The sequence below is a fragment of the Cygnus olor genome, chromosome 27, assembly GCF_009769625.2.
Source record: "Cygnus olor isolate bCygOlo1 chromosome 27, bCygOlo1.pri.v2, whole genome shotgun sequence".
Classification (NCBI taxonomy): domain Eukaryota; kingdom Metazoa; phylum Chordata; class Aves; order Anseriformes; family Anatidae; genus Cygnus; species Cygnus olor.
The window spans coordinates 1231869-1258288 of NC_049195.1; the positions used below are offsets into that span (position 1 = coordinate 1231869).

Here is a 26420-nt window from a genome sequence, read left to right on the forward strand (position 1 = left end):
CTCCAGCCCCCCCCCATGGACCCCAACAACCCCCCCAGACCCCCCCAACCCCCAGGACCCCTCCATCCCCATAATTTGCCCGCGCAGGATGGAGGCGGCACCGGGGGTCAATGCGTCGGGGGGTGGTTTATTGGGTGGGGGGCACCCCGGGGGGCTGCGCCCCCACCCCGAGCACCCCAGGGGGGTCTCGGCGCGCCCCCCCCCAGCTAGTCCAGCAGCTCCTGCCACTTGACGTAGAGGAGGGCGGCCAGGCCCTTGAGCTGGGTGCGCACGAGGAGCCCCGAGCCCTCGCGCAGCCCCGTGCCGAAGTGCCGGTCCAGCTGCGCACACAGACGCTCCAGGTGGCCCTGCGGGGACACGCCGGGGGGGGGAGTCAGGGACACCGGGGGGGACCCCGGCGCCCTCCCCGCCGCCCCCCCCCCCCCCCGGGGGGCTGGCACTCACCCGCTGCTCACCCGGCGGCCGCTCGCTGCCCACCACGGCGTCGGCGAGGCGCAGGAGGCTGTGGCTCAGGTAGCAGGCCTGCGGGGATGGGGCGGGGGGGCGCAGGCAGGTGGTGGCACCTCCGCGGTGTCCCCAACCCTCCGCTCCCCCCCAGGTCACCCCGTTGGCCCCAGGCGAGGGGGGGGGGGGCGCCCACCTCCTGCTCGGAGTCCTCGGGGTGCCCGTCGGGCAGCAGGCACTGCAGCGCGTCCGGCCGGGACAGCTCCAGGAGCCGGCTCAGCGCCGGGAGCTGCGGGGAAAGCGGGGGTCAGGGGACACTTGGGGACACCGCCGCCCCCAAGGAGGACACGGGGGGGGGGGAGGCTTCGCCCACCTCCGCCCCGAGGGGCAGCACGGTGCCCGGCGGCTCCCCCAGCAGCCGGGCCATGACACAAAGGCTCAGACGCCTGCGGAGCTCCCTGGGGAGAGGGCGAAGAGCGTGAGGACGGGGCGCGTGCCACCGTCCCCGCTGCCAGAGCCGCGATGTCCCCGCAGCGCCGGCGTCACCCCGGTGCCCTCCGGGTGCCCGTGGCGAGGGGCGGCGGCGCCGGCAGCCGGTTCCTGCCCGCTTTGTGCCTGCGCAACCGGCTGGAATAAAGGAATTAGAGCGAGACGCGGCCCAGCCCGCGCGGCGTGGCACGGAGCCCGCGGGGCCCTGCCAGCTCCCGCCGGGCTCCCCGTGTCCCCTCGGCGCGGGGGGGCAGGGGCCAGCTGGGGACGTACCTGCCCCTGCCGGTGACATCCGGCAGCAGCCCCACGAGGGCCAGCAGGTTGTGGTGGTGCTGAGAGAGCCGGCACAGGGACAGGCAGAGCGCGGGCAGCTGCGGGGAGTGGGCAGGGGGGTGCTGAGCGGCAGCGGGGCTCCCGGCGGGGCGCGGGGTGGCCGAGCACCCCCCGGTACCTGCCCCTGCCAGTCCGCGATGCCCTCGAGCAGGCAGAGCAGGAGGTGCCGCAGGTCGGGCAGCGGCTGGCTGCGCAGCGCCCGGTCGAGGCCGAGGAAGCAGAGCAGCGCGACCAGCTGCCGGCGGGCACGGTCCTGGTAGCGGCGCGGCTGGGCGGCCACGCACAGCTCCAGGAACTGAAGGGGAAGGCGGCGGGTCACCGGGGTGGCTCCGACGTCCCCAACGGGGCAGGGGCAGGGCGGCGGCAGCCCCAGCGGGCGCCCCTCCGGGAGCTGGCGTCGCCCAATTAGCGGGAGGGCGGTAACGAGGGTGCGGTGGCCGCGGGACGGGGCTGGCTCCCACCTTGCAGATGTCCCCGAGCTGCGTCACCAAGGCCAGCGTGCCGGTGGCATCGAGGCGAGCCTGTCCCGGGCAGCAGGATGGATCCGGGGTCCTGGAGGGAGCAGCAGGGGTTGGCGCAGGGGGCGGTGCCAGCCAGGGGTGCGTGTTCTGATTTGGGGCTCACCTCCCGACAGCGGGGCACAGCTCAGGGGGCAGCAGGTGCCGGCGGCGCAGGGCGCCCAGGTCGGCGCCCAGGCGAGCGAAGGCCTGCCCGATGTCCTGCAGCGTGGGGCACCAGGGCTCGCCTGGGGACAAGGGGACGGTGACAGCGGGCGGGGAGCACGCCCGGGGGGGGTTACGGCGGGCACCCCGGCCAGGCAGCCCCGCGCCCGCCCCGCGCTCACCGCCGGCGCTCAGCCAGATCTCCCACAGCGCCTGGAAGGCGTTGGTCGTGTCCGGCCGCAGGCTCATCAGCTGCCAAAGCGAGGAGGGGGTCAAGGGGGGGCCCCCACGCGGGGACGGGGCCCCCCCAGCTGCGGAGGCTCACCTGGAAGAGCCAGCGCAGGACGGGCGGCGGGCAGGCGGTGCCGGAGCGGTACAGCAGGCTGAGGAGCCCGTCGCGGACAAACGCCCCCCGGCCGGCGGGCGAAGCACTGGGAGAGCCAAGACAAGGGGTGAGCAGCACCCTGCCCGCGTCCCCCTGTCCCCGTGCCCCCCGGTCCCCGCATCCCCTTGTCCCCGTGTCCCCCCGGCAGCCTCTCACCACAGGAACTGCCCCTCCAGGACGCTGCGAGGCCGCAGCCCGCGGGCGTCGAGGGCGGGCGGCGGCAGCGGGCGGGCGCAGAAGACGGGCTCCCCGGGGTGCGTGGCGGGGATGAGCCGCGGCTCCACGGTGAAAAGCGCCAGGAGGAGCCTGCGGCGGGAGGGCACAGCCACCACGGCGCTGCGGGGGGGCAGCGGGGACACGCAGCCCCCCCCCCCCCCCCCCCCCCCCACCGAGGAAGGGCGCCCGCCGGCTCGCAGCCGTACCCGTGCTCCTCCGGGAGCTGCGCAGTGTCGCCCGGGGGCTCCTGCAGGCTGCCGTCGTCCACGGGCACCCGTGGCAGCGCGGGTGCGAGGCGCTGCTCCCTGGCACAGGGGCGGTGAGGGCAGGCGGGGTGAGGTCTCGCCGGGGATCCCGTCCCCGTGCCCGCGGGGGGGGCCTCACCTCTTCTCCCGCAGCAGCGCCTCCAGGCTGTTGGCGAGCGGCTCCGGGCACGGCGGCGGGGTCTGGGCACAGAGGGGCAACACCTTGGCACCGGGGCCGGGCAGGACGTCCCCGGGCACCCGCCGAGGGCTCAGCACCACGGGGCAAGGACCGACCTGCCCGCGGGGCTCTGCGGGGCTCGGGGGCGCGCTGCCCAACAGCAGCAGCTCCCGCAGCGGGATCAGGTCGTCCTCGCCATCCCTGGGGGACTCCCGTCCTGTCGTCGCGTCCCCTGCTGCATCCCCTGCTTCCTGTGGTGCTCTCCTGGCCGTGGTGTGCTGCCCACGGCTGCTGTCAGCCCCGGGGCTCGCCGCGGCCACCCCCAGCAGCACCGGGCTGTGCTGGGAACGTCCCGGTTCCTCCCGGCGCGGTGCCGCGTCCCGCTGCTCGTCATGGGGCCGAGCAGGGCCGGGTGGCTGCCGTCCCCTGCTCAGCCCCCTCTGGGTGCTGGGAGGCTCCTTGGGGCGCCGCGGGGCTGCTGGGACAACGTGGGGGTCAGCACGGGGCCGCTTGGGGCACCGGGGACAGCACCGGGGGCACCAGCCACAGCAACGCCCCGTGCCCAGCCCGAGGATGACACTGGGAACGACACCGGGGTCACCAGCAGCCCCATGCCCACCCTGGGGATGACGCTGGGGTCAGCAGCCACCCTGGCGCCCTGTGCGCGCCCCGGGGACAACACTGGGGACGACACCGGCCACCCCCTGCCCATCCCGGGGATGACGCTGGGGTCGCTGGCCGCTCTGGTGCCCTGTGCCCATCCCAGGGACCGCAGTGGGGACGACAACAGGGAGAACACCAGGGTCACCGGCTGCCCCGTGCCCATCCCGGGGACAACACAGGGGACAACACTTGGGTCACCAGCCACCCTGGTGCCACGTGCCCATCCTGGGGGTGACACCGGGGGTGACACCAGGCTCACCGGCCACCCCAGCGCCCCGTGCCCTCACCGGGGATGACGCTGGGGCTGGCACTGGGGTGACCAGCCGCCCCGTGCCCACCTTGGGGACAACACCGGGGACAACACCAGTGCCACCGGCCACCCTGGCCCCCGTGCCCGTCGCCGTGCCCCCCTCACCTGTCCCCCCAGGCGCGCCCGGTGCCCGCCGCAGGCCGGGCGGTGACGGCGGCGGCGGCCAGGGCGCCAGCAGCCCGGGGGGCGGCGGGGCCACGGGGCGGCCCACGCGCAGGCGCTTTTGAGCGCGCAGCTGCTGGTAGGAGCGCAGGCTGGCCTGGAAGCCGTAGCTGAAGAGGCCGGAGCGCGGCACGCGGGCGGAGGACAGCGGGATCTGGTACCAGCGCAGCGCCGCCGCCGGCCCCCGCCGCCGGCGCCGGCCCCCCGGCGCCATGTTGGGGCCGGGCAGGGCCCCCCCCTCGGGGGTGGCTTCAAAATGGCGGCGGAGGGGGCGGGGCTGTGAGGAAAAGGCGGGGCTTGCGCCGCGGAGGGCCAATGGGAGGCGGCCGGCCCTCGCCGCGGCTCCTCCTCCCCGCGGAGGGGGGTTAACGGCCAACGGCGCCGCGCGGGGCGGCCAACGGGGGAGCGGGGGGGGTGGGGGGTGGCGCGGATGAGCCAATCGGCGTCGGCTCTCAGGGGGAGGAGCGGGTAGTCCCCAGAGGCGGGCACGCCTCCTGGAGCTCGCAGCCAATCAGCGAGGCCTCGAAGGGGCTGTCCCCGCCCCTGACCACCGCGGTGCGTGCTGGGAGGTGTAGTCCCAGAGCCTGCCGCGCCGCGCCGCGCAGCGGAAGCGCTTCCGGGTCGTTGGCACGCGGCGGGGCCGGGGACCGGGCCGCTTCCGCTCGCCCCGGAAGTTCCGTTCCGGGAACCGGGGCACGGCGGCGGCGGCGGCGCGGCCTCCTCGAGCCCGGCGGCAACATGGCGGACGTGACCGCCCGCAGCCTGCAGTATGAGTACAAGGCGGTGAGTACCGGCACCGGCACCGGGCCGCGCTTCCCGGTCCCCGGTCCCAGGCCCTCGGGACCCCGGTTTCGGTCCCCGGGCCTCGGCCTCCGGTCCCCAGGCCCCATGTTTCGGCCCCCGGGGGCTCCCTCCCCTCCCCTCCCCTCCACGCCCCGTCCGCACCGGGGGCTCCCCCTGCCCCTTCTCCATCCCCCCCCCGTTACACCGGCGCCGTTAATGCGGAGCCGACCCCGCTGAGGGGCTCGGGGCCGCCACCGGGCCGGTTTTGGGGGGAGTGGGACGGGAATAAGGGTGTAAAGGGTCGGTAACCGGGCGGGAACAGCGACATAAAGGGTTGGTAAACGGGTAAATGGGTGGGAATAACGATGTGAGGGGTCGGTGACCGGGTGAACGGGCGGGGATAAGGGCGTAAAGGGTCGGTAAATGGGTAAAGGGCTGAGAATAAGGACGTAAGGGGTCGGTAAACAGGCGAACGGGCGGGGATAAGGGCGTAAAGGGTCGGTGACCGGACGAGAATAGCGACGTAAAGGGCCGGTGACCGGGCGCCGTTCCATCCCCGCAGAACTCCAACCTCGTCCTCCAAGCTGACCGCTCGCTCATCGACCGGACGCGGCGGGATGAGCCGACGGGCGAGGTGCTGTCGCTGGTGGGCAAGCTGGAGGGCACCCGCATGGGGGACAAGGCGCAGCGCACCAAGCCCCAGATGCAGGAGGAGCGGCGCGCCAAGTGAGTGGGGGCAGCGGGAGGCTCGGGGACGAGGGCGCGGAGCCCCGCGGAACCTCCCTGTCACGTCGGTGTGGTAAAGCCCCGGGCAGTTCGTCTCGCTTCCCTGTCTTTAAGCAACGCCCCCTTTGTTGGTTTTAGTCCTGTAAACGTGGGAGAATTCGACGCCGATTTGAGGGTTTTGTAGTGAAAATGCTTTGGCGGCCTGAGCATAGGGCTGCGCGCTAACAGCTGCCGGCTTGGGGTGTGCAGGCAGCACGCTTCCTTCGTTTGAAGGCGCTTGCTCCGTGTCAAGAAGCTAAAAGTGAACTGCAAAATTAAAACTTAATCTGTTCCTTTATTTTTCTTGGAGTCATAGAATCACTAAGGCTGGGAAAGCCCTCCTCATCTGGCCCAACCACCCCCTACCACCACCGTCACCCGCTAAACCGTGTCCCCAGGCACCAGGCCCAACCTTTCCTTGAACACCCCCAGGGACGGCGACTCCCCCACCTCCCTGGGCAACCCGTCCCAACGCCTGACTGCTCTCTCTGAGAAGAAATGTCTCCTCATTTCCAGCCCGAACCTCCCCTGGCGCAACTCGAGGCCGTTCCCTCTGGTCCTGTCGCAGTTACCCGCAAGCAGAGGCCGACCCCCAGCTCCCCACAGCTTCCTTTCAGGCAGTTGCAGAGAGCAATGAGGTCTCCCCTGAGCCTCAGGTCCCCAGACCAAACACCCCCAGGTCCCCCAGCCGCTCCTCACAGGACTTGTGCTCCAGGCCCTTCACCACCTTCGTAGCCCTGCTCTGGACACGCTGCAGGGCCTCGATGTCCTTCTTGTAGTGAGGGGCCCAATAACAGCCCGATGAGAGCATCACTCACTCCCACAGTCCCACGAGGCGTAAGGGCAGGGGGACGGAGCTGGTCAGAGCGGTGCCTTGAGCCCCCTGATCCCAGTCCTCACCGGTGGGTGATACTGGGCACTGAAATGGCGTCACCACTTCTGGGATTTCTCGTGAGCCCGTAGGGATGGATGCGTCCATCCGTCGCCGCGTGCGGTGATGGTGGGGAAGGCACTCGGGCTGCCTGCTGGTGACAAACAGAACGTCCACGCTTCATCCTGTAGTGGTGCTGGCTGGAGAAGTCCCCGCTTGGGGCCTGACCCAGGCACTCCCTCCTTGCAGGAGAAGGAAGCGTGATGAGGACAGGCACGACATCAACAAGATGAAGGGCTACACCCTGCTGTCCGAGGGCATTGACGAGATGGTGGGAATCATCTACAAGCCCAAGACCAAGGAGACGCGCGAGACCTACGAGGTGCTGCTGAGCTTCATCCAGGCCGCCCTCGGAGACCAGGTGAGGACGTGGGACAGGTCCGGGACGGGTGGGACCGCTCCGTGCAGAAAGGGGGACCAGCACCGTACCCCTCCCCACATCAAACGTCCCCGCGTTACGTGGTCGTGTTACTCGTTCCGCAGCCACGCGACATCCTCTGCGGGGCTGCCGACGAGGTGCTGGCAGTGCTGAAGAACGAGAAGCTGCGCGATAAGGAGAGGCGGAAGGAGATCGACCTGCTGCTGGGACAGACCGACGACACCCGCTACCACGTGCTGGTCAACCTGGGCAAGAAGATCACCGATTACGGCGGCGACAAGGAAATTCAGAACATGGGTACGGGCACACGCCGCCCTGCGGCCCCGGGGACGGGGCTGGCGGAACGTCCCCTGCAGCAGCCAGTGCCAGACCCAGCGTCGTTCCAGGGGCCGTGTTTTCACACAGCCTGGAAAACGCTTGGATAGCTTTCAAGCCCCAAATGCCGTTCTTTTCATCTTTTGGGCGTGCAGAGGTGGGGTGCGGGGAGCTGCGAACCTTGCATATGGCCCCCAGATTTTCTGCTTAATTAACTCCGCTCTTCCCTGCAGATGACAACATTGACGAGACGTACGGCGTGAACGTGCAGTTCGAGTCTGACGAGGAGGTGAGCGATGAGGCACCGCAGCCTGGCAGCCGAGCCCCTGCGCTGTCCCCTCGTGTTGAGCTGCGGGGACCGCGCTTGTTCTGTGTCACTCGGTCGTGTTGGGAAGTGGGCATGAGCTCGGGCTGGGCTCTCTCTGCCAGGAAGGAGAGGAGGGATTATTTTAGATGCCGCTTCCTGGCTTTGGGAGGATTTGTTGATTATCTTGCTAATCCAGGGCTTATCATGAGTCAGTACGATGGAAAACAGATGGTGGTATTTAGATCTCTTGGGGAAACTTGACAGCTCAGGAGGAAGGGATGAATTCAAATGCGCTGTTTGGAAGTATTTCACAGAAATGCTCGCTGGGATTGTTTCTGGAAGAAGCTGAGAGAATAAGAGAGACAAATGTGAGCCTCCTGGAGTCACCAGTAAAACCTCTCTGTAGGATTCTAAGAGTAAAAATAATTTTACCACGCGCTCCTTTACCTGAGCAGCAGCATTATGTTGACGTTAAAAGCACAAGCTCAGTTTCCGCTCAGGAAGGAGTTGCCAGATCGTTCATCTGTGTCAAGGAGAAGCTTCTCTTTGACGTTTGTGAGCGCCGCTTATGGGAACTCCTCTTCCAACAGGAAGGGGACGAGGACATTTATGGCGAAGTGCGTGACGAGGCGTCTGATGACGACATGGAGGGAGACGAAGCTGTCGTCCGCTGCACCCTCTCAGCCAACGTGAGTCACCGAGGAGGACGTGGAACGTGATTTGGGGTCGTCTGGAGGGGAGCCAGGGATCCTTTTGGGATGAGGATGGAGTTCAGCTCGTTGGCGGGTGGAAGGCGGCCTTGAAGGCTGTTGTCTGGCGCAGGCCAGAAGTAACATGGCATGGTGTGGGGTCTGTCAGCCAAACGGCTGCAGCTGGTCCCAGGTTCCTCTGGGTGGGTAGAGAGAGCCCCAAAACGCTCGTTCCGCAGCACAGAGGTCAGGTGCCCGCTTTGTTATTGGAGAAAAATGACGTTTTTATTGTGTTTTTTCTTTTTTTTTCCTCCAAGCTGGTGGCATCGGGCGAACTGATGAGCTCCAAGAAGAAGGATCTGCATCCCCGAGACATCGATGCCTTTTGGCTTCAGCGGCAGCTGAGCCGCTTCTACGATGACGCCATCGTTTCGCAGAAGAAGGCAGATGAAGTGCTGGAGATCTTGAAGGTACGCGGCCAGCCGCCGTGCGGGATCCCGCCAGGACCCCTGGGAGGCAGGAAGCCGCCCTGACACCGCGTACTCTGTTTCTTCAAACTAAACAATTAAATGCAGTTGTTGGCGTGAGCCAACAAGATAGGCGCTGGAGCAGAGGTTAGAGGTCATCGTAATACACAGAGAAATGTTCTTCCAAGGGGATTGGTTTTTCTGTCAGTGGTTGCTGGGAGATCATCGTAAGCCAGGCCTGTTGCCCTGCTAATTTTGGTGCTGATGCTCGTGTGCTGGGCGTCGTGACTCACTGGGGAGGGGGGGAATCAGAGAGGATGGGATTTTTATCTGCAGCCTGAGTCAGGTAAAAGTCTTGCCTGTAGCTGTTGTTTGCTTCCACTTGAGTTCGGTTCTCGTTTTACTTTGTGCAAAGAGGGATTCTCGTTGTGCCCGGTGCAGAGGTAACTGCTTGTTCCTCGTGTCTTCTGCCAGACTGCAAGCGATGACCGGGAATGTGAGAACCAGCTCGTTCTGCTCCTGGGCTTTAACACCTTCGACTTCATTAAAGTGCTGCGGCAGCATCGGATGATGAGTGAGTGGCGTTCCCTGTCACCTTGCCACCTTGGTTTTCTGTTTGGACACCTGGTTCTAGTGCCACCCAGGGCTTTTTAACTGCCATCCGTGTTGCTTTGTGCAGTTTGGGTTCTTGTCGTTTGCTCCCTCCTTCTGGTTCTAGCCTTATGACCGCCTGCCATCTCTCAATTTCCTCTCTTCAGTCCTGTACTGCACTTTGCTGGCCAGTGCCCAAAGCGAAGCTGAAAAAGAAAGGATAATGGGGAAGATGGAAGCGGATCCTGAGCTGTCCAAGTTCTTGTATCAGCTGCACGAGACAGAGAAGGAAGATCTCATCCGGGTAAGACTGGGCGAGCAGAGGAACCGTAGGACCCTTGCTGCTGTCTGAGCCGTGTCACTCAGCTGCGTGTTTTGTTTGCTGTTTGCGTGAGAGGAGCCTGCTGACTCAGCTGGGATCTCGCAAGCATGGGAAATGTTGCTTAGGTGACCACCGAGGCTCAGCTGAGAGGGCAGCGTGTTTATCATCTACTATTTTAAGTGGCTCAGATGGCTGCTTTTCCAGGAAAAATGTTGATGTATGCAAGTTTCAGGGCTTTGTGCTCGTGTTAACTTTCTTGTAACGTTACTGCTTCACCTCTGAGCCGCCTCAGTGCGAGGCTCACTGCCATGAAACGCTCTGCTCACCTCCGTTCAAATCCTAATCGCCAGTGTTTGAACACAGTGGGCCAAGAAACAAATCATAGCAGTGTTCCACAGGCTTACTGCCGTGCTGGATTTGCTCTGCTTGGCCTTTGGAGAATAGCAGTTCCGTGACTGAGTGTGGGTTTGTTTCTTTTTTTTGGAGTAACATCACATTCCTGCTTTGTTGTTATATTAAAAATAAAGCACAAGCCAATCAAAAAACCAAACCAAACTAAAAACAAAAAAACAGTTATGTCGATATGGGGGGCCAGTTTTGTGTCTCTGAGGAGTGCTGTTGCAATGTTGTGGGCTGGGCTTTTAGTAGAGCAGGTTTGTGTGCCTTCACTCCCTGCTTCTCTTTCTGTGCTCTCCTGGAAGGTAAGTTTAGGTCCTGGACCGAAAATTCCTGCCCAAAATCACAGGTTCTGGTGACACGAATGCCTGCACTTGAGAAAAGTCCTGGTGTGGGGCACTCAGGTTGTGCAGGCTGGCAGGATGCAGGGCTGTGTGTGGCAGGAGAGTCCCCGAGTCTGCGGAGGAGGCTGGGCAGCTCTCGCGTGGGCGCTGCGTTGCGGAGCGCTGAGTTCTGGTCTCCTTGCAGGAGGAGCGCTCCCGGCGGGAGCGTGTTCGTCAGTCCCGGATGGACACTGACTTGGAGACCATGGACCTCGACCAAGGAGGAGAGGTGAGACTCTTCAAAGCCGTCTGTTCCCAGACCTTTGTAGATACAAAAAGTCTTTTTGAAGTGTCGTGGGCAGGAAGATGCCGCGGATAAGCCCCTCGTGCGCTGAAGAGGCGCTTGCCGGTTGGATGCAGTCGCTTTACCTCCAGTCCCGGGACGAAAGCAGCAGGAAAGGGTTCTCCAGTCCTCGCCTCTTCCTCGTCTCACTCTCCCTTTGCTGTTCGTAGGCGCTCGCTCCCCGGCAGGTGCTGGACTTGGAGGACCTGGTGTTCGCTCAGGGCAGTCACTTCATGGCCAACAAGCGGTGCCAGCTGCCCGACGGCTCCTTCCGCAGGCAGCGCAAGGGCTACGAGGAGGTGCACGTGCCGGCCCTGAAGCCGAAGCCTTTTGGCTCTGAAGAGGTCGGTGACCTGCTTTGTTGCCACTTATTTGGTGCTGAGTTTGCTGAGTTGCTCTCAGTATCACTGATACTTTCTGGAACTCAGCTGGCTTTGGTATGGCTGTGACGCCCTTTCAAGTTTCTTGAAGGATCACTGTTTTAAGCTAAGGGATTTCATGTGGCTGCAGAGGGTTCCTGATTTCCGTTCCCTCACTTACGGGGTGTGTATCCTATGCTGGTGTCTGTGTCTCAGGGCTCCCCTGCCCCACTCAGCTGCTGTGCTGAGCCCTCGGCTCTGCTGTTGCTCGCGTTTCACCGTTGTGCAGTGTGAGGCAGCTGGGCCAGAGATTTGGCTGATGCATTGCACGCCGTGTGAGAAATTAACTCTTTTGATCAGTGCTGGGCAGCGGAAGCGTGGGCTGATCCGTTCCATCATGAGAACACGGTGGGGATTTGCTTTTTTGATGGTGCAGCCAGCTGTGGCTTGCACTGTTGGGAGTGCAAGGGCAGGCTCATGTGCCTGCTTTGATCTCTCCCTAACCTGCTCCATGATCGCTGGGCACGGGGCTTCGCCTCTTTCTGCCATCTGGAGACAATATGACCCTGCTACTCCCCAGCCTGTCTCTGAGGTCTCACATGTGCCCTGCAGCCTGTGAGGAACTGGAACAAAGGCATCGAGTTTGATTATTTTTTTTCCCTTTTCAGCAATTGGTTTCCGTGGAAAAGTTGCCCAAATATGCCCAGGCTGGATTTGAGGGATTTAAGACTCTGAACCGTATTCAGAGCAAACTCTACCGTGCAGCGCTGGAGTCGGATGAGAACCTGCTGCTCTGTGCTCCCACGGTAAGGATCCCGACGCTCGGGTTCCCTGTGATGGGGAGTGGGAAGAGAGATACTTCGTTAGCCTCTGGCAGAACGATCTTTTTAGGCAGAAAAGAGTGGCTGCTCTGGGAAATACCTTCATCCTGGAGAGGATGTGAATCTGATGGGACTGGTTCTGCCTGCCATCTAGGGCGCTGGGAAGACAAACGTGGCACTCATGTGCATGCTGCGAGAAATAGGGAAGCACATTAACATGGACGGGACCATCAACGTGGATGACTTCAAGATCATCTACATCGCACCCATGAGGTCCTTGGTGCAGGAGATGGTGGGCAGCTTTGGGAAGGTGAGGAGAGGTTTGGGCCCGCCCTGCTGGAACTGGAGGTTGGGGAAGAGGAGCTTTGTTGCGGTGACTTTGTTACGCTTGCGGAAGGATAGAAGGTCTGGCAGAAGCTTTCTGGGAGAATATGAGTTGGATTGTTCCCTTCATCTCTCTTTGTGTAGTCTGCCTTCAGTAGGCTGTCAGGGTGTGTTGGTACAGGCACTAGATAGCAGCCTGGGCTATAAAATCCTATAAAATAGAATCCTATAGAATCCTATAAAGCTGTCAGCGAGTGTCTCGGGGCCGTGCTGCTCTAACGCCGCCCTGGGGGACGCGTCTTGATCCAGCCTAACAGCCCGCGGGTTCCTCCTAGCGCCTGGCAACGTACGGCATCAACGTGGCGGAGCTGACGGGGGACCACCAGCTGTGCAAGGAGGAGATCAGCGCCACCCAGATCATCGTCTGCACCCCAGAAAAGTGGGACATCATCACGCGCAAGGGAGGGGAGCGCACCTACACCCAGCTGGTGCGGCTCGTCATCCTGGTGAGCACCGCAAAGCCCCGAGCACGCGGCTTTTCAGCGCGTTGGCAGCTGAAAATGTCTCTGGTGCTTGGCTGTGGACTTGGGTTTTGGGCTGTGGGGATGAGCCTGCTTGAGTCCATGCAAGCAGGTCTGCTAGGAAAGAAAAACCAGAGGTAAATAGAGCCAGTTTGGAGCAGGGGTGGAACTCTTGTCGTTTCCCCTCTTTAGGATGAGATCCACCTGCTGCACGATGACCGAGGGCCCGTCCTGGAGTCGCTGGTAGCCAGAGCCATCCGCAACATCGAGATGACACAGGAGGACGTGAGGCTTGTCGGCTTGAGCGCCACCCTCCCCAACTACGAGGACGTGGCTACGTTCCTCCGCGTGGATCCCGCCAAGGGCCTGTTCTATTTTGATAACAGGTACTGTGGAAGGCCGGGAGAGGTTTTACTCTGACTGCGGGTAGCTGTTGAGAGGTGGGAAAGGCCGGCCTCCTGTGGAGGCAGCTGTGTGTATCTGCCAGATGATGCCAGGGTCTCACTGGGCCTTTAGCCTGGCTTAGCCCTGTGTTTGTTTGCTCTTAGATGTGCCAGAAATCGCACGTTCAGGACTAGAGCAGTTAAATACAGCCTCAGAATGTGCATCAGGGTTTCTGCAGTGTGCTTGCCAGAATACGCGTTAGAGGAGGCAGATAAACTCTGCTCTACCCGTGTGCTGCAGAAGCTGTTTGGAGGAAGCCTGGAGTAATATTGTGGGAGTTCTGAAACACCATTTTTGCTCCCTGAATGTGTGCATAGCAAGTGGATTCCATGAAATAAGAACAAGTGTTGCTGTCTTTACTGCGGCATTTAACAGGGCAGAACCAGAGCCATCAAATCTTAGAGTAAGCTGAGGCACAAGGAAGTGTCTTGACCTCAGTAACACGAAATACAGGATCTGTGTAGAGGAAGTGGTGTGGACGAAGAATTGCCTCTTGACCGGACCTTCGTGTCAGCGTTTCTCCCTTCTGCTCGTTTATGGTCTTGGGTTTTCTTCTGACAGCTTCCGACCGGTGCCCCTGGAGCAGACCTACGTGGGTATCACGGAGAAGAAAGCCATCAAGCGCTTCCAGATAATGAATGAGATTGTTTACGAAAAGATTATGGAGCATGCTGGAAAGAACCAGGTTTGATACTTTATTTTGTTGTTCCTGACGCGCTTAACCATGGTGCTGAGGCTTCTTCAGGTTGCTGTAGCTGCAGCAGTGCTGCTGAGGAGAAGAGGGTAGGTTTGAGTGGTTGATGGCAGCTGAGAGGGGAAGGAACACAAACTTCTCTTCTCCATGCCAGCTGTCTGATTAATGTATGACCTGTCCACTTCTGTTTGAGGGGGTTTTTGCGGTGCTGCCCTCTTAGATCAGGAGCTCTGTTGGCTGTGTGCTAGCTGCAGTAGCGTGGCTCACTGGGCAGCTGGACTAATTCTAAATCTGTTAAACTTCCCATCGTGAGCACAAAGAGCAGCTTGGGTCAAGAATCTTTGCCAGCTGCAGCAGTGATTTGTCTCTCAGCAGCGGTGCCGTGTGCTTGGTTGACAGGTGCTGGTGTTCGTTCACTCCAGGAAGGAGACTGGAAAGACTGCCCGGGCCATCAGGGACATGTGTCTGGAGAAAGATACCCTGGGCCTCTTCCTGCGGGAGGGCTCGGCCTCCACCGAGGTCCTGAGGACAGAAGCTGAGCAGTGCAAGGTAATTGCGTGGTCAGGGCTGCTCTGACACAGCGAGAGCAGAAGAGCAGATACAAAGGTGCTTCCAGTTGCACAGATTTGCAGCCCTCTAGGCCACACGCTGCCTTCTGTCGCTGCTGTTCTCCCCGGTGCTCCTTGGCTCAGAAACCCTCACGCTGGTTGTGTTTTTGCCGCAGAACCTGGAGCTGAAGGACCTTCTGCCTTACGGCTTTGCCATCCACCACGCTGGGATGACGCGAGTGGACCGGACGTTGGTAGAGGATCTGTTTGCTGACAAGCACATCCAGGTGAGCCCCGCTTCCCAGGAGGAGCTGCTGCTTCCTCCAGGCACGGTTGTTCGGGTAAGGTCCTTCACAAGAATTGCTCGAAGCGTTTTTTCCAATAGCCCTTCGTGCAAAATCAAGAGAATCAATGCCCGTTGAAGAGAGCCTTGACAGGACAGAAATTAAAAGCACATAGACAGGAATGGAGAGGGCAAAATCTCCCCTAGACCCAGACGAGTGTTTAAAGCTAGGGGTCTGTCCCAGAGCAGGCTGTCTCCTTACCAGTTTCGTCCTGTGAGACCAGGCACTGAGTTTTATGTGATTCTTACAAGGATGTAACAGCTCAGTAGGAAACCAGCTGCTTCAAAAAAGCAGGAGTTCAGCATGGGGCGAGACTTGTCACCTAAAGAACTTCACCAATTGGGTGAACTCTGAGGCAAGTGAATTTGAATGCTTCTGCTTCTTAGCTGCGAAAACTTGTTCAGCAAAATAGGAGGTTCTGGTGGGAAATAGCGATGTGCTGGGGCGCTCCTGCACAGTGAACTTCTCAGTGTGTCTGCGTTGCAAAGTGGTAGGCAAACCAGTGGTAGGCAAAGGGTTTTACCAGGGTCATTTCCCAGAGGCGTGCAGTCAGCTGGCAAATTTGGGTGAAGATCCAAGTCCTGCTGTGTATCTGACCTTCTTCTGCTGAACTGTTGAGACAATCACAGCTCCCAGTCCTTGTCCCTGTTGTGCCTGTCTGACGTTTAGGATCTTTTTTACACTAGGAAGGGGCTCCTGCCTGCTTTTGCTGATCACTGTTGCTGCTCCTACAGGTTCTGGTGTCCACAGCAACGCTGGCCTGGGGGGTGAACCTCCCCGCTCACACGGTCATCATCAAAGGGACGCAGGTGTACAGCCCTGAGAAGGGGCGCTGGACTGAGCTGGGCGCTCTGGACATCCTGCAGGTGAAGTTCTGCTACCAGCGATGCTGCTGTGCCCCGGGGCTGGATTTTTCCTTTCCTGCTGAGGTGCATTCGAGGTCTGCTTCTGTACTTTCTCCGTGCAGTGGCTCCCTGTTCTGTACTGCCAGACTCTCAGCTGTTCTGGGAGCTGCCCTGCTGTGAGGGCACAGGAGAAACAGATCGGGAGCGGAGAAGACAAATGATTCCTCTCCCATTATCTTGCCCAGACACATCTGAGATATTTATGTGTGACTCCTGCCAACTAGAAGTAACAGCAGGCTGAGCAATCTGGATGTAAAGCCCCAGGTCACAGCAGCAAGGAGAAACTGCCAAGCTAAAAGCTCTTATCTTTTGCTGACCTCACTTTCTCATTCCTCAGATGCTGGGGCGTGCTGGGAGGCCTCAGTACGATACCAAAGGTGAGGGGATCCTCATCACATCCCACGGCGAGCTGCAGTATTACCTGTCCCTGCTCAACCAGCAGCTCCCCATTGAAAGTCAGATGGTGTCAAAGCTCCCAGACATGCTGAATGCAGAGACTGTGCTCGGGAACGTCCAGAACGCAAAGGTGAGCACGAATCTTTGCCTTCTCTGGGTACATGTGCCCCTAGTTGCACCCAGAGAGCCGGTTGGAATTGTGGCAGGCAAAGGATGGTCCGTGCTGGGGAAAAGCAATGTCACTGTAGGGCAGTAAAGGATCTTGCGGCCTATTTCCTCAGTGCCCAGGGAGCAAATGTAATGGAGATTTTTAAGAGACCTGGAAGGGCAGCCATGAAAAATGCCAACCTGTAAGGCTGACTGCTCTGTCAGGGAAATGGGTAACTGCTTCTGTAATTCAGCGCAGACAGAGTTCTCCCCGTGGATAAGGACACTGGGGGAAGAAACTGTGTAGAGGGTGGGTTTTCTTGTTTCATAACTCCTTAAGATTCTTCTGATGGTGGAGAGGAGTCGTGTATTGCACTGTTGGGCTTCTGAGCTCTGGTTTGATCTTGACCCAGCAAGTTTCAGCTGGGTTTAGCCCGCTGCGTCCTACACCAGTGCTGGGAGTACCGGGCCTGGTGCTGGCACGTCATCCTTGCTGCTTGGGAAGGTGTTTGGCGGCTCTGACGGTGTGTTGGTGTTCCCTCAGGACGCAGTGAATTGGCTGGGCTACACCTACCTGTACATCCGCATGCTGCGCTCCCCCACGCTCTATGGGATATCCCATGATGACCTGAAGGGAGATCCGCTGCTGGACCAGCGCCGCCTGGACCTGGTCCACACCGCAGCCCTCATGTTGGACAAGAACAACCTGGTGAAGTACGACAAGAAGACGGGGAACTTCCAGGTGAGACAGGACCAGGGAAAGGCGCTGTGGACAGGCAGAGCTGTTCAGGAGCGTCCTCTGGCTGAGAGAAAGGATGCAAGAGGCATCTCGCTGGTGAAATACAAACCCCAGGGAGGGCTGCCTCATTCAGACCTGCCTTCGTGCGTGCCTGTGGTTCCAGGGAGCTGTTTGCTGGCACAGAGAGAGCCAGTGTGAAACCTGGTCTCGTTGCTGTGTGTTTGCTGCTGTCTTCTAAGCAAATTCACACTCCCGTTGTGTTTTCATTGCCTCAGAGGGAATGAGATGGGAAGGGGGGGGTGTGAGATGTGCAGTTGTGTACCAGGAAAAGCAGCTTTCCTGGGGGATTTGTAGCCTGAGAGTTTATACTTGGCTTGCCTGGCAGTGTCCCCCCTGCTGTTCAGTATCTGCTGTTTGTGCCGTGAGCAGTCGGGTATCTGTCTGCTTCTTCACTGGCTTGTCCTTGCTGTAGGTGACAGAGCTGGGCCGCATTGCCAGCCACTACTACATCACCAACGAGACGATGCAAACTTACAACCAGCTCCTGAAGCCCACCCTGAGTGAAATCGAACTGTTCCGGGTCTTCTCGCTGTCCTCAGAGTTCAGGAACATCACCGTGAGGGAGGTATGGAGCCACAAACCCATCCGATTGATACAGCCCCGAGGCTGTTGGTCGTCGTGCTGCAGGGGATGATGCAGAGCTTGTCCTGTGCGGGGCTGTTCTCATCTCTCCTCCGCTGGGTTTCTGCAGGAGGAGAAGCTGGAGCTCCAGAAGCTGCTGGAGCGAGTTCCAATCCCAGTGAAGGAGAGCATCGAGGAGCCCAGTGCCAAGGTGAGCCCTGCCTGCCCGGGAGGGGGCTTCTCTGCCTGTCTTTTGAGGGAGGGGTGATCTTTGTGAGAGCTGCTGTGCCAAATGCTGCCATGGTCTGCTGCTCATGGAGAGCTTTCTGTTCTCTTTCCACTGTGGGGTGTCCCGGAGCACACGTCAGAGATGCCCAAAGAGCTGCAGATGCTGCAGCGAAGGGCACTCAGCCCCGCTGACCCCTTCTGTCCTGCCGTGTGTCAGAACCTTCTGGGGCCAGGTGCTGGTGCGGGGGAGACCCAGCTGACACTGAGAGCCTCTCTGTTCTGCTTCCCCAGATCAATGTGCTCCTCCAGGCCTTCATCTCGCAGCTGAAGCTGGAAGGCTTTGCTCTCATGGCAGACATGGTATACGTTACCCAGGTGAGTGGGGAGACGTGGCTGGGGCCTCTCCATCTCCTCCTAGGTGTTTGCAGTCCAGCCACGTCGTAGTCTTCCTGCTAAGAGGGGCAACAATTTGCACCCCAGGGACTTAGTTTGTGTTCGTAAATGGCTTTGAAAGTAACCAGAGCTGAGTGGTAAGGAGGTCTAAATCCTGGCAACATGGGAATTAGATCTTCATTGGAGTCTTCAACTTGTAATTAAAATCCTGAGATAATCAGCGCTGGAGGACTGCAGCGTAGCCTGGTTGTTCTTCCACAAGTGCCAGGTTGCCAGGGCTGGGAGTCGAGTAATTGCTCCTCCTGTGGGCGTTTGGGATGAAGGACCTGAGCTCAAACCATCGCGTGGCTGGGCAGGAAAATGGGTGGAGAGGAGGAAATGTTACCGGGATGATCCCAGCCACGCGCTGAGAGCTGCTCTCTGTTCCCGCAGTCTGCGGGGCGGCTGATGCGTGCCATCTTCGAGATAGTCCTGAACCGGGGCTGGGCGCAGCTCACCGACAAGACCCTCAACCTCTGCAAGATGATTGACAAACGCATGTAAGTGAGAACACCTCGGGGGTATTTCCTGATTGCAGGCCGGGTGCCTCTGGCACAGGATGAGGTTCTCCAGCATGGCTAGGATTTGTGATTGCCAGGCTGTAAAGCTGCCACCTACCACGTGTGTCTGGCTGCGGGCTGGTTCCTGGCAGCAGGGGGAACTGATGCTCTGAAGGCTGTGTCTGTTTCTTTGCTCGTCTCACCCTGCGGTGTCCTCGCAGGTGGCAGTCCATGTGTCCTTTGCGCCAGTTCAAGAAACTGCCCGAGGAAGTGGTGAAGAAAATCGAGAAGAAGAACTTCCCGTTTGAACGGCTCTACGACCTGAACCACAATGAAATCGGTACTGAGGCGTGGGGCAAATGCGGCAGGGAGAGGCGTCTGCCTCTTTGTGCCCCTCTGCCGGGTTTTGGCGCAGAGGTTGGGGTGTTTGGTCCCATCTGAAGAGGCAGAACCACGGGGTCTGGGTACAGCCTGAGGAAGGCTGAAGCTTTGCCCTTCCAGCTGTGCTTGGCTTGCAGATACTGTGAATGCAGCTCGGTCTGGGAGCTGCCGGTCATCCCGTTGTCTGTCTGTCCTGACAGCAGTGCCTTTCTGTTGCAGGGGAACTGATCCGGATGCCCAAGATGGGCAAGACAATCCACAAATACGTCCATCTGTTCCCAAAGCTGGAGCTCTCTGTCCACCTGCAGCCCATTACCCGCTCCACCCTGAAGGTGGAGCTCACTATCGCCCCTGACTTCCAGTGGGATGAGAAGGTGAGCTGTGCGCAGGAGATGAGCCACCCTCATTAAGGGGGGACGGCTAAGTATCACCAGGCTAACTACTGTGCTGCGGGCGGGTATGAGGGCACTTGTGGGGCAGGATTGCTGCGGGAGAGCTGCTGAGCAGTTCCTGGAGGTCCAGAATGGGAAACTGGACCCTGGCAGGAAGGTAACGGCTGCTCTTGCTTAGGTGCATGGCTCATCTGAAGCTTTCTGGATCCTGGTGGAGGACGTGGACAGCGAAGTGATCCTGCACCACGAGTACTTCCTGCTGAAAGCCAAGTACGCACAGGACGAGCACCTCGTCACCTTCTTTGTGCCCGTGTTTGAGCCCCTGCCCCCGCAGTACTTCATCCGCGTGGTCTCCGACCGCTGGCTCTGTAAGTCTCACCCCGCCAGCCCTCTGCTTCTCCCTGGGGTCTGAGGGTGCTTCGGGACCTCTCCTGGGGCTGTGTGAGGGGAAAGATTTCTGCCCTCCAAGCGGCAGGAGGGCTGGGGATCCCCTTGGGAGGCACAGCTCGGAGATGAAAGCACTGGAGTGCTCTCTAAGGTAAAAATGCTGTGTGTGCCTGACAGCTTGCGAGACCCAGCTGCCCGTTTCCTTCCGCCACCTGATCCTGCCTGAAAAATACCCTCCTCCGACTGAGCTGCTGGATCTGCAGCCCCTGCCCGTGTCCGCTCTGCGAAACAGCGCCTTCGAGAGCCTCTACCAGGACAAGTTCCCTTTCTTCAACCCTATCCAGACTCAGGGTGGGTACCAGCTCTGCTCACCTCCTCTGAACTGCCTGTCAGTGGGGTCTGGCTTTTTTGGCATTCACAGTCCCGTACCCTTGCTTTTGTGAGGCGTAGTCATGTAACGTGAGGAACTCCTCTGGAAAAAAAAAGTATCCCTTCTGCCTCCCTTAGCCTTAGAGGCTTGATAGCTTGAAATTTTTCTCCACGGGCCGGGGTATCTTTAATACATTCCTCAAGTACATCAAGCAGCCTGTCTGGGGCTGCCTGGCAGCAGCAGGTTTGCTCCTGGGAGCTGTGCCCGTGCTGACGCCGCTGCTCAGCCTTGCAGAGCCAGGTGGCTCCAAACTTTTCCCTCTGTGCTGCTTGTAGGGACGGGGTTGGGAGTGAAGCAAAGCTGCTGTGCCCGTGTTCATCTTCCTGGGCATAGCCCGAGTAGGGAAATAGGGAGTTCACACTTAGGAGGTACTGTGACGGAGTGCTCTGTTCAGCGGATCCTGGGCTAAAACTCTTACCCAGCCTTTCCTCCAGCTCCTCCTTGCACGGGCTGGGTCCGGGCTGTGTTATCCTTGCCTGTTCCTAGAGCTCTGGTGGAAAACCTACGAGATGACGTTAAGCTGCTCTCTTCTGTCTTGTCCGTCTGCCCTCAGTGTTTAACACCGTTTATAACAGCGACGACAACGTGTTTGTGGGCGCCCCCACGGGAAGCGGGAAGACCATTTGTGCCGAATTTGCCATCCTGAGGATGTTGCTCCAGAACTCGGAGGGGCGCTGCGTATACATCACCCCCATGGAGGCCCTGGCAGAGCAGGTGAGCCCCGCGTCCCGAGGACAACTGGAACCTTGCTCCAGCTTAGGTTTATTTCCTCTTGTCCCGTTCCACTTTCCCCATCCCTTCTGAGCTGCCACATCCCTCTGGATGGTTCCTGAGGCTTCTGGTTAGCTGTGGTCTGCTGATGTCTGAGGGAGCAAAGAAACACCGCCCCACTGCCGACGTGGGCAGCTGCACGTGCCTCTCCCCAAGGACTCGGTACAACTTACTCTCATGTGAGACTGACAGCAGCATCCCCTGCGTTTTGGCAGGTCTTCATGGACTGGTATGAAAAGTTCCAGGAGCGCCTCAATAAGAAGGTGGTCTTGCTGACGGGGGAGACCAGCACCGACCTGAAGCTGCTGGGCAAAGGGAACATCATCATCAGCACTCCTGAGAAATGGGACATCCTGTCCCGGCGCTGGAAGCAGCGTAAGAACGTCCAGAACGTCAACCTCTTCATCGTGGACGAAGTGCACCTCATCGGGGGCGAGAACGGGGTACGGCTGGGTGGGGAGGAGGGTGCGAGTCGTTGGAGTGGCGCTCGTCATCGTGTCGGTCTCAGAGATGTTGTAAAGTTGCAGGGGGTGGCTGGCTGCTCCCTCTTGACATCTGGCCTGAGGTCAGCTTTTCCTGCTGGGATTTTTCCCCAAGCTGCGGGATGGGCTGGGACAGGAGCCCCAGGTCCCTTGGGAAGCTCAGCAGCGGTGTCCTCCGGGGTCTCCATGGCTGTAGCTGGGCGAGGGGGCTTGGGCTGAAGTGCCTGGAGCTCACCCAGGACGGGGGCTTGGCGTTTCCCTCCTGTTCCTGCTGCAACCTGCCCCGTCCCACCCGCAGCCCGTGCTGGAGGTCATCTGCTCCCGGATGCGCTACATCTCCTCGCAGATCGAGCGGCCCATCCGCATCGTGGCCCTCAGCTCGTCCCTGTCCAACGCCAAGGACGTGGCGCACTGGCTGGGCTGCAGTGCCACCTCCACCTTCAACTTCCACCCCAACGTCCGCCCCGTGCCGCTGGAGCTGCACATCCAGGTAGGGCTTTGACGACCCCGTCGCCTTTTTCCCTTTTCCCTTCCCTTCCGCCTGCTCTCCAGACAGCATCGCTGCCTGCTTCTCTCCCCTGCAGGGCTTCAACATCAGCCACACGCAGACTCGCCTGCTCTCCATGGCCAAGCCCGTCTACCACGCCATCATGAAGCACTCTCCCAAGAAGCCGGTCATCGTCTTTGTCCCGTCCCGCAAGCAGACGCGTCTCACAGCCATCAACATCCTCACCACGTGCGCCTCGGACGTCCAGAGACAAAGGTAGCGGTGCCGTGGCCACCTGGGATTCAGTGCAGGGCCTTTGTCCCTCTTCTGACTGAGGCAGGGGCGGGATTTTGGCAGTTTCACTGGGCTGGGGGAGGGTTTTCCCATCGGTTGGTGTCATCAGATGTCACTCGGGCACCTGCTGTGCCCGGAGGGGACAGGGACAGGCTCGCTGCACCCGGCAGCGGTCTCTTTACTCCCCACCTCCGGCAGGTTCCTGCACTGCGCGGAGAAGGATCTGGTGCCGTACCTGGACAAGCTGAATGACAACACCCTGAAGGAGACCCTCGTGAACGGGGTGGGCTACCTGCACGAGGGGCTGACGGCCATGGAGCGGCGAGTGGTGGAGCAGCTTTTCAGCTCTGGTGAGGGGGTGGGAAGGGGACGCACCGGCTGTTCTTCCCCTGAACCCTTTTCCCCGAAGCTTGGCAGTGCCTGCAGTCTTTGGGCTGGAGATAACAGCCTGCCCAAATCTCTCTGCCTCCCTGGTCCCAAAAGGCTGTGATCTTAAACTCCACCTTCTCTTCTGGGCCTCCCTGTACGCTGAGGGCTGTCTGTGCAAGTGCAGAACCTCCACATCTTCCTCTGCAAGATGTCTGACCCAAAAAGGGGCTCTGACGTGGGCTGACTGCTCTCCCCGTGCCGTGCAGGTGCAGTGCAGGTGATGGTTGCCTCCCGCAGCCTCTGCTGGGGTATGAACATCGCTGCGCACCTGGTGATCATCATGGACACGCAGTACTACAACGGCAAGATCCACGCGTGAGTGTGGAGGGCAGGCACGAGGGAATGGGGCCCTAAACCCTAAGGGCTTCGTCCCTGTCCTTGCAGGGTCTGAGGCCCTGGTGGCTTTCTGTGGAGCAGCCACGCTTCATGAAAGCGATCCTCTGTGTGTCCCAGGTACGTGGATTACCCCATCTACGACGTGCTGCAGATGGTGGGCCACGCTAACCGCCCGCTGCAGGACGACGAGGGCCGTTGTGTCATCATGTGCCAGGGGTCCAAGAAGGTGGGTGAGGAGCCAGGCACCGCTTCTGGCCTGCAAATGGCCATCTCCTGTCTGGGATGTTCTCCTGCCAGCTTTGGGCAGGCCGATGCAGCCCTCACTGAGCACCCTGCAGCCTGGGAGGTGCTCTGGGATACTGGAGGCGCTGGGTTTATTTATCCCTCCCCCCCACACACACCTCTGCCCTGCTTTAGGATTTCTTCAAGAAATTCCTCTATGAGCCCCTGCCCGTGGAGTCGCACTTGGACCACTGCATGCACGACCACTTCAACGCCGAGATTGTCACCAAGACCATAGAAAACAAGCAGGATGCAGTGGATTACCTCACCTGGACCTTCCTGTACCGCAGGATGACCCAGAACCCAAACTACTACAACCTGCAGGGTGAGCAGAGGGCTCTGCCCTGGGGATACGGGGTGGGGGAGTTGAGGGAGGACACCGGGGACCCTCTGCTTGAGGGCTCTGCTTCCACAAGAGCAGCTTTTCTCCATCCTGGGGAATTTCTGAGCCTTGCGGCGATGCCGCTGTACCCGCAGGCGTGTCCCACAGGCACCTCTCCGATCACCTCTCCGAGCTGGTGGAGCAGACCCTCAGTGACCTGGAGCAGTCCAAGTGCATCAGCATCGAGGACGAGATGGACGTGGCCCCGCTGAACCTGGGGATGATCGCAGCCTATTACTACATTAACTACACCACCATCGGTAAGGGCTCTGCCAGGGGTAGGCGGCGTACGCGAGCGCTTGCTGGTGCTCCAGCTCTCTGTCCTCTCCCTGCATTCTCCCTGTTCTGTGGTAATCGTAGAGGAAGCTCCGCACACGTAGGTGGTTGCATAAAACTCCCTCCTTCAGCGTGAGGCTGGGTGTTGTCTGCCTGAAGGCATCTCTTGTATCGTGGCGGTGAACGCCGCCTGCTTTTTCCTGACCGCTTGGTTTTTCCGTCTTCCCCAGAGCTCTTCAGCATGTCCCTCAACGCCAAAACCAAGGTGCGAGGGCTGATTGAAATCATCTCGAATGCTGCCGAGTACGAGAACATCCCCATCAGGCACCACGAGGACAACCTGCTGCGGCAGGTGAGTGGCAGCGCCTCCGCGCCGAGCTGGGAGCGACTCAGATCTGGAGGGGACAGATGGCGTCCTGCGGGGTCGCAGCAAGGAGGGCCGCCTGCATTTTCTGCTCTGTAGGGTTAAAGATTTATCGTTTCCCTCTGTAGCTGGCCCAGAAGGTTCCCCACAAGCTGACCAACCCCAAATTCAACGACCCCCACGTCAAGACCAACCTCCTGCTGCAGGCGCACTTGTCGCGCATGCAGCTGAGCGCCGAGCTGCAGTCGGACACCGAGGAGATCCTCAGCAAGGTACAGCGAGGCGGGGGGGGTCCCGCCCGCGCTGCCTGTGGCTCGGCGCTGCCTTCTCACCCGTCCCCGTCCCTCACCCCCAGGCGATCCGGCTGATCCAAGCGTGCGTGGACGTGCTGTCGAGCAACGGCTGGCTCAGCCCCGCGCTGGCCGCCATGGAGCTGGCGCAAATGGTGACCCAGGCCATGTGGTCCAAGGACTCCTACCTCAAGCAGCTGCCTCACTTCACCTCGGAGCACATCAAGCGCTGCACGGATAAGGTAAAAACCCCCGCCTAGCCCTGGGGAAGGCGCCGCGCTGGGAAGAGGGAACGGTGCGACGGGAGCGCGAGGATCGTGGGGTAACGGCGGGGCTGAAAGCTGCTTTGTCGCAGGGGGTCGAGAGCGTCTTCGACATCATGGAGATGGAGGACGAGGACCGCAACGCGCTGCTGCAGCTCTCCGACGCCCAGATCGCTGACGTCGCCCGCTTCTGCAACCGCTACCCCAACATCGAGCTCTCCTACGAGGTGGTGGAGAAGGAAAGCATCCGAAGGTGAGGCGGGGAGGGTGGCGCGGCCCCTCGGCGCTGCGTCAGCCCAGGGGGTGCCCTGACCGTGTCCCTCGCTTCTCTCCGCGCAGCGGGGGGCCCGTGGTGGTGCTGGTGCAGCTGGAGCGTGAGGAGGAGGTCACCGGCCCCGTCATCGCTCCCCTCTTCCCCCAGGTGCGTGCCGGACCTGCAGGCGGTAAGCCAGGCTGGGGATCGTCCCCCCGGCACCCCTTAACTCTTCTCTTCCCCGGCAGAAACGCGAGGAGGGCTGGTGGGTGGTGATCGGCGACTCCAAGTCCAACAGCCTCATCTCCATCAAGCGCCTGACGCTGCAGCAGAAAGCCAAGGTGAGCGGGGCTGGGCGCCGCACGGCTCCGGCCACCCCCGCGGCCGCCCTCTGCCCCCCACAGCCCCAACACGGGCTCTTCCTCGCTGCCTAGGTGAAGCTGGATTTCGTGGCCCCGGCCACGGGGACGCACAACTACACGCTGTACTTCATGAGCGACGCCTACATGGGCTGCGACCAGGAGTACAAGTTCAGCGTGGACGTGAAAGAAGCGGAGAGCGACAGCGACTCCGACTAGCGCGGGGCTGCGCCGGTCCCTGGTGAGGATCTGAGGACAGCGACCAAACCCGAGCCGTGGTAGTGCTCGTGTCCCCTCCGTAGGCGTGGTGCCGTGTGTTTTGTGTTTTTTTTTTTATGATGACGAAGCTTTGTACAGTGTTTTTTAGAGCGGAGCTGCGTGCAGGAGCACAGTGCGGCTGCAGCAGCTGGAATAAATGTGGAGCCCTACCTCTTCCTCTGCGCTGCGGGGTTTGTTGGGGGGGAAACAGGAGCTGTCGGGGCTGTTTTCCACCTCCTTTCTCCCTGAGAGGGTTCAACAGCGAGGCTCAGGGTTTCAGCGTGTAACTTGAGTAGTTCTGTGCCCTTGGCTTTGCTGCATGTCACTGCCAGCTCCAAAAAGTTCATTAGCAGAGCTAGTTAAGGCAGAGCGAGCTGTCAGGAGTGAGAACTGGCGGCGCTGGGGTTTGGCAGGAGGAACAGAGGCCGGCTCCGGCCCCAGGAGCTGCCCCGTACCCGTTTCGGGGAGCAGCAGGCAGGCACACCCCCCCCATCACCACCTCCCTGGGGCTGTGCGTTATGGGGAGGTGTAAAACCCGTTCCCTGGCGGGCGGCCTCCCCCTCCACCCTCACCCAGCCCCGGG

The 26420-nt window shown here is 60.7% G+C and overlaps 2 protein-coding genes across 3 annotated transcripts; one reads left to right on the forward strand and one right to left on the reverse strand.

Annotated features, from left to right (window-relative positions):
• Positions 1 to 102: 102 nt before the first annotated feature.
• FAM178B (family with sequence similarity 178 member B) lies at positions 103 to 4452 on the reverse strand. Of its 2 annotated transcripts, XM_040538549.1 has the most exons (15): positions 4031 to 4452; positions 3069 to 3427; positions 2914 to 2975; positions 2736 to 2834; positions 2470 to 2619; positions 2254 to 2359; positions 2111 to 2180; positions 1891 to 2011; positions 1728 to 1818; positions 1385 to 1561; positions 1207 to 1304; positions 818 to 902; positions 641 to 733; positions 445 to 522; positions 103 to 347 (listed from the first exon to the last, which is right to left on the reverse strand). In XM_040538549.1, the coding sequence occupies exons 1-15, from the start codon at positions 4299 to 4301 to the stop codon at positions 207 to 209; spliced, it is 2001 nt and encodes a 666-aa protein (XP_040394483.1). In that variant the 5' UTR covers positions 4302 to 4452; the 3' UTR covers positions 103 to 206. The 2 variants fall into 2 exon arrangements, with proteins under 2 accessions (XP_040394483.1, XP_040394482.1); XM_040538548.1 differs by having other exon boundaries at positions 2914 to 3427.
• A 201-nt stretch (positions 4453 to 4653) lies between these two features.
• Positions 4654 to 26007, forward strand: SNRNP200 (small nuclear ribonucleoprotein U5 subunit 200). The gene is made up of 45 exons (XM_040538193.1): positions 4654 to 4870; positions 5433 to 5596; positions 6756 to 6927; positions 7050 to 7242; positions 7494 to 7549; positions 8158 to 8256; positions 8574 to 8726; positions 9198 to 9297; positions 9482 to 9618; positions 10561 to 10644; positions 10869 to 11042; positions 11726 to 11863; positions 12033 to 12188; positions 12538 to 12708; positions 12916 to 13109; positions 13729 to 13852; positions 14261 to 14410; positions 14586 to 14696; positions 15488 to 15619; positions 15996 to 16184; positions 16746 to 16943; positions 17413 to 17565; positions 17692 to 17772; positions 18081 to 18164; positions 18615 to 18721; positions 18943 to 19061; positions 19322 to 19476; positions 19673 to 19862; positions 20059 to 20232; positions 20865 to 21025; positions 21298 to 21525; positions 21863 to 22054; positions 22149 to 22327; positions 22544 to 22695; positions 22981 to 23089; positions 23228 to 23336; positions 23528 to 23717; positions 23870 to 24034; positions 24281 to 24402; positions 24543 to 24686; positions 24770 to 24946; positions 25060 to 25220; positions 25307 to 25388; positions 25469 to 25561; positions 25655 to 26007. The coding sequence occupies exons 1-45, from the start codon at positions 4826 to 4828 to the stop codon at positions 25796 to 25798; spliced, it is 6411 nt and encodes a 2136-aa protein (XP_040394127.1). The 5' UTR covers positions 4654 to 4825; the 3' UTR covers positions 25799 to 26007.
• The last annotated feature ends 413 nt before the right edge of the window (positions 26008 to 26420 follow it).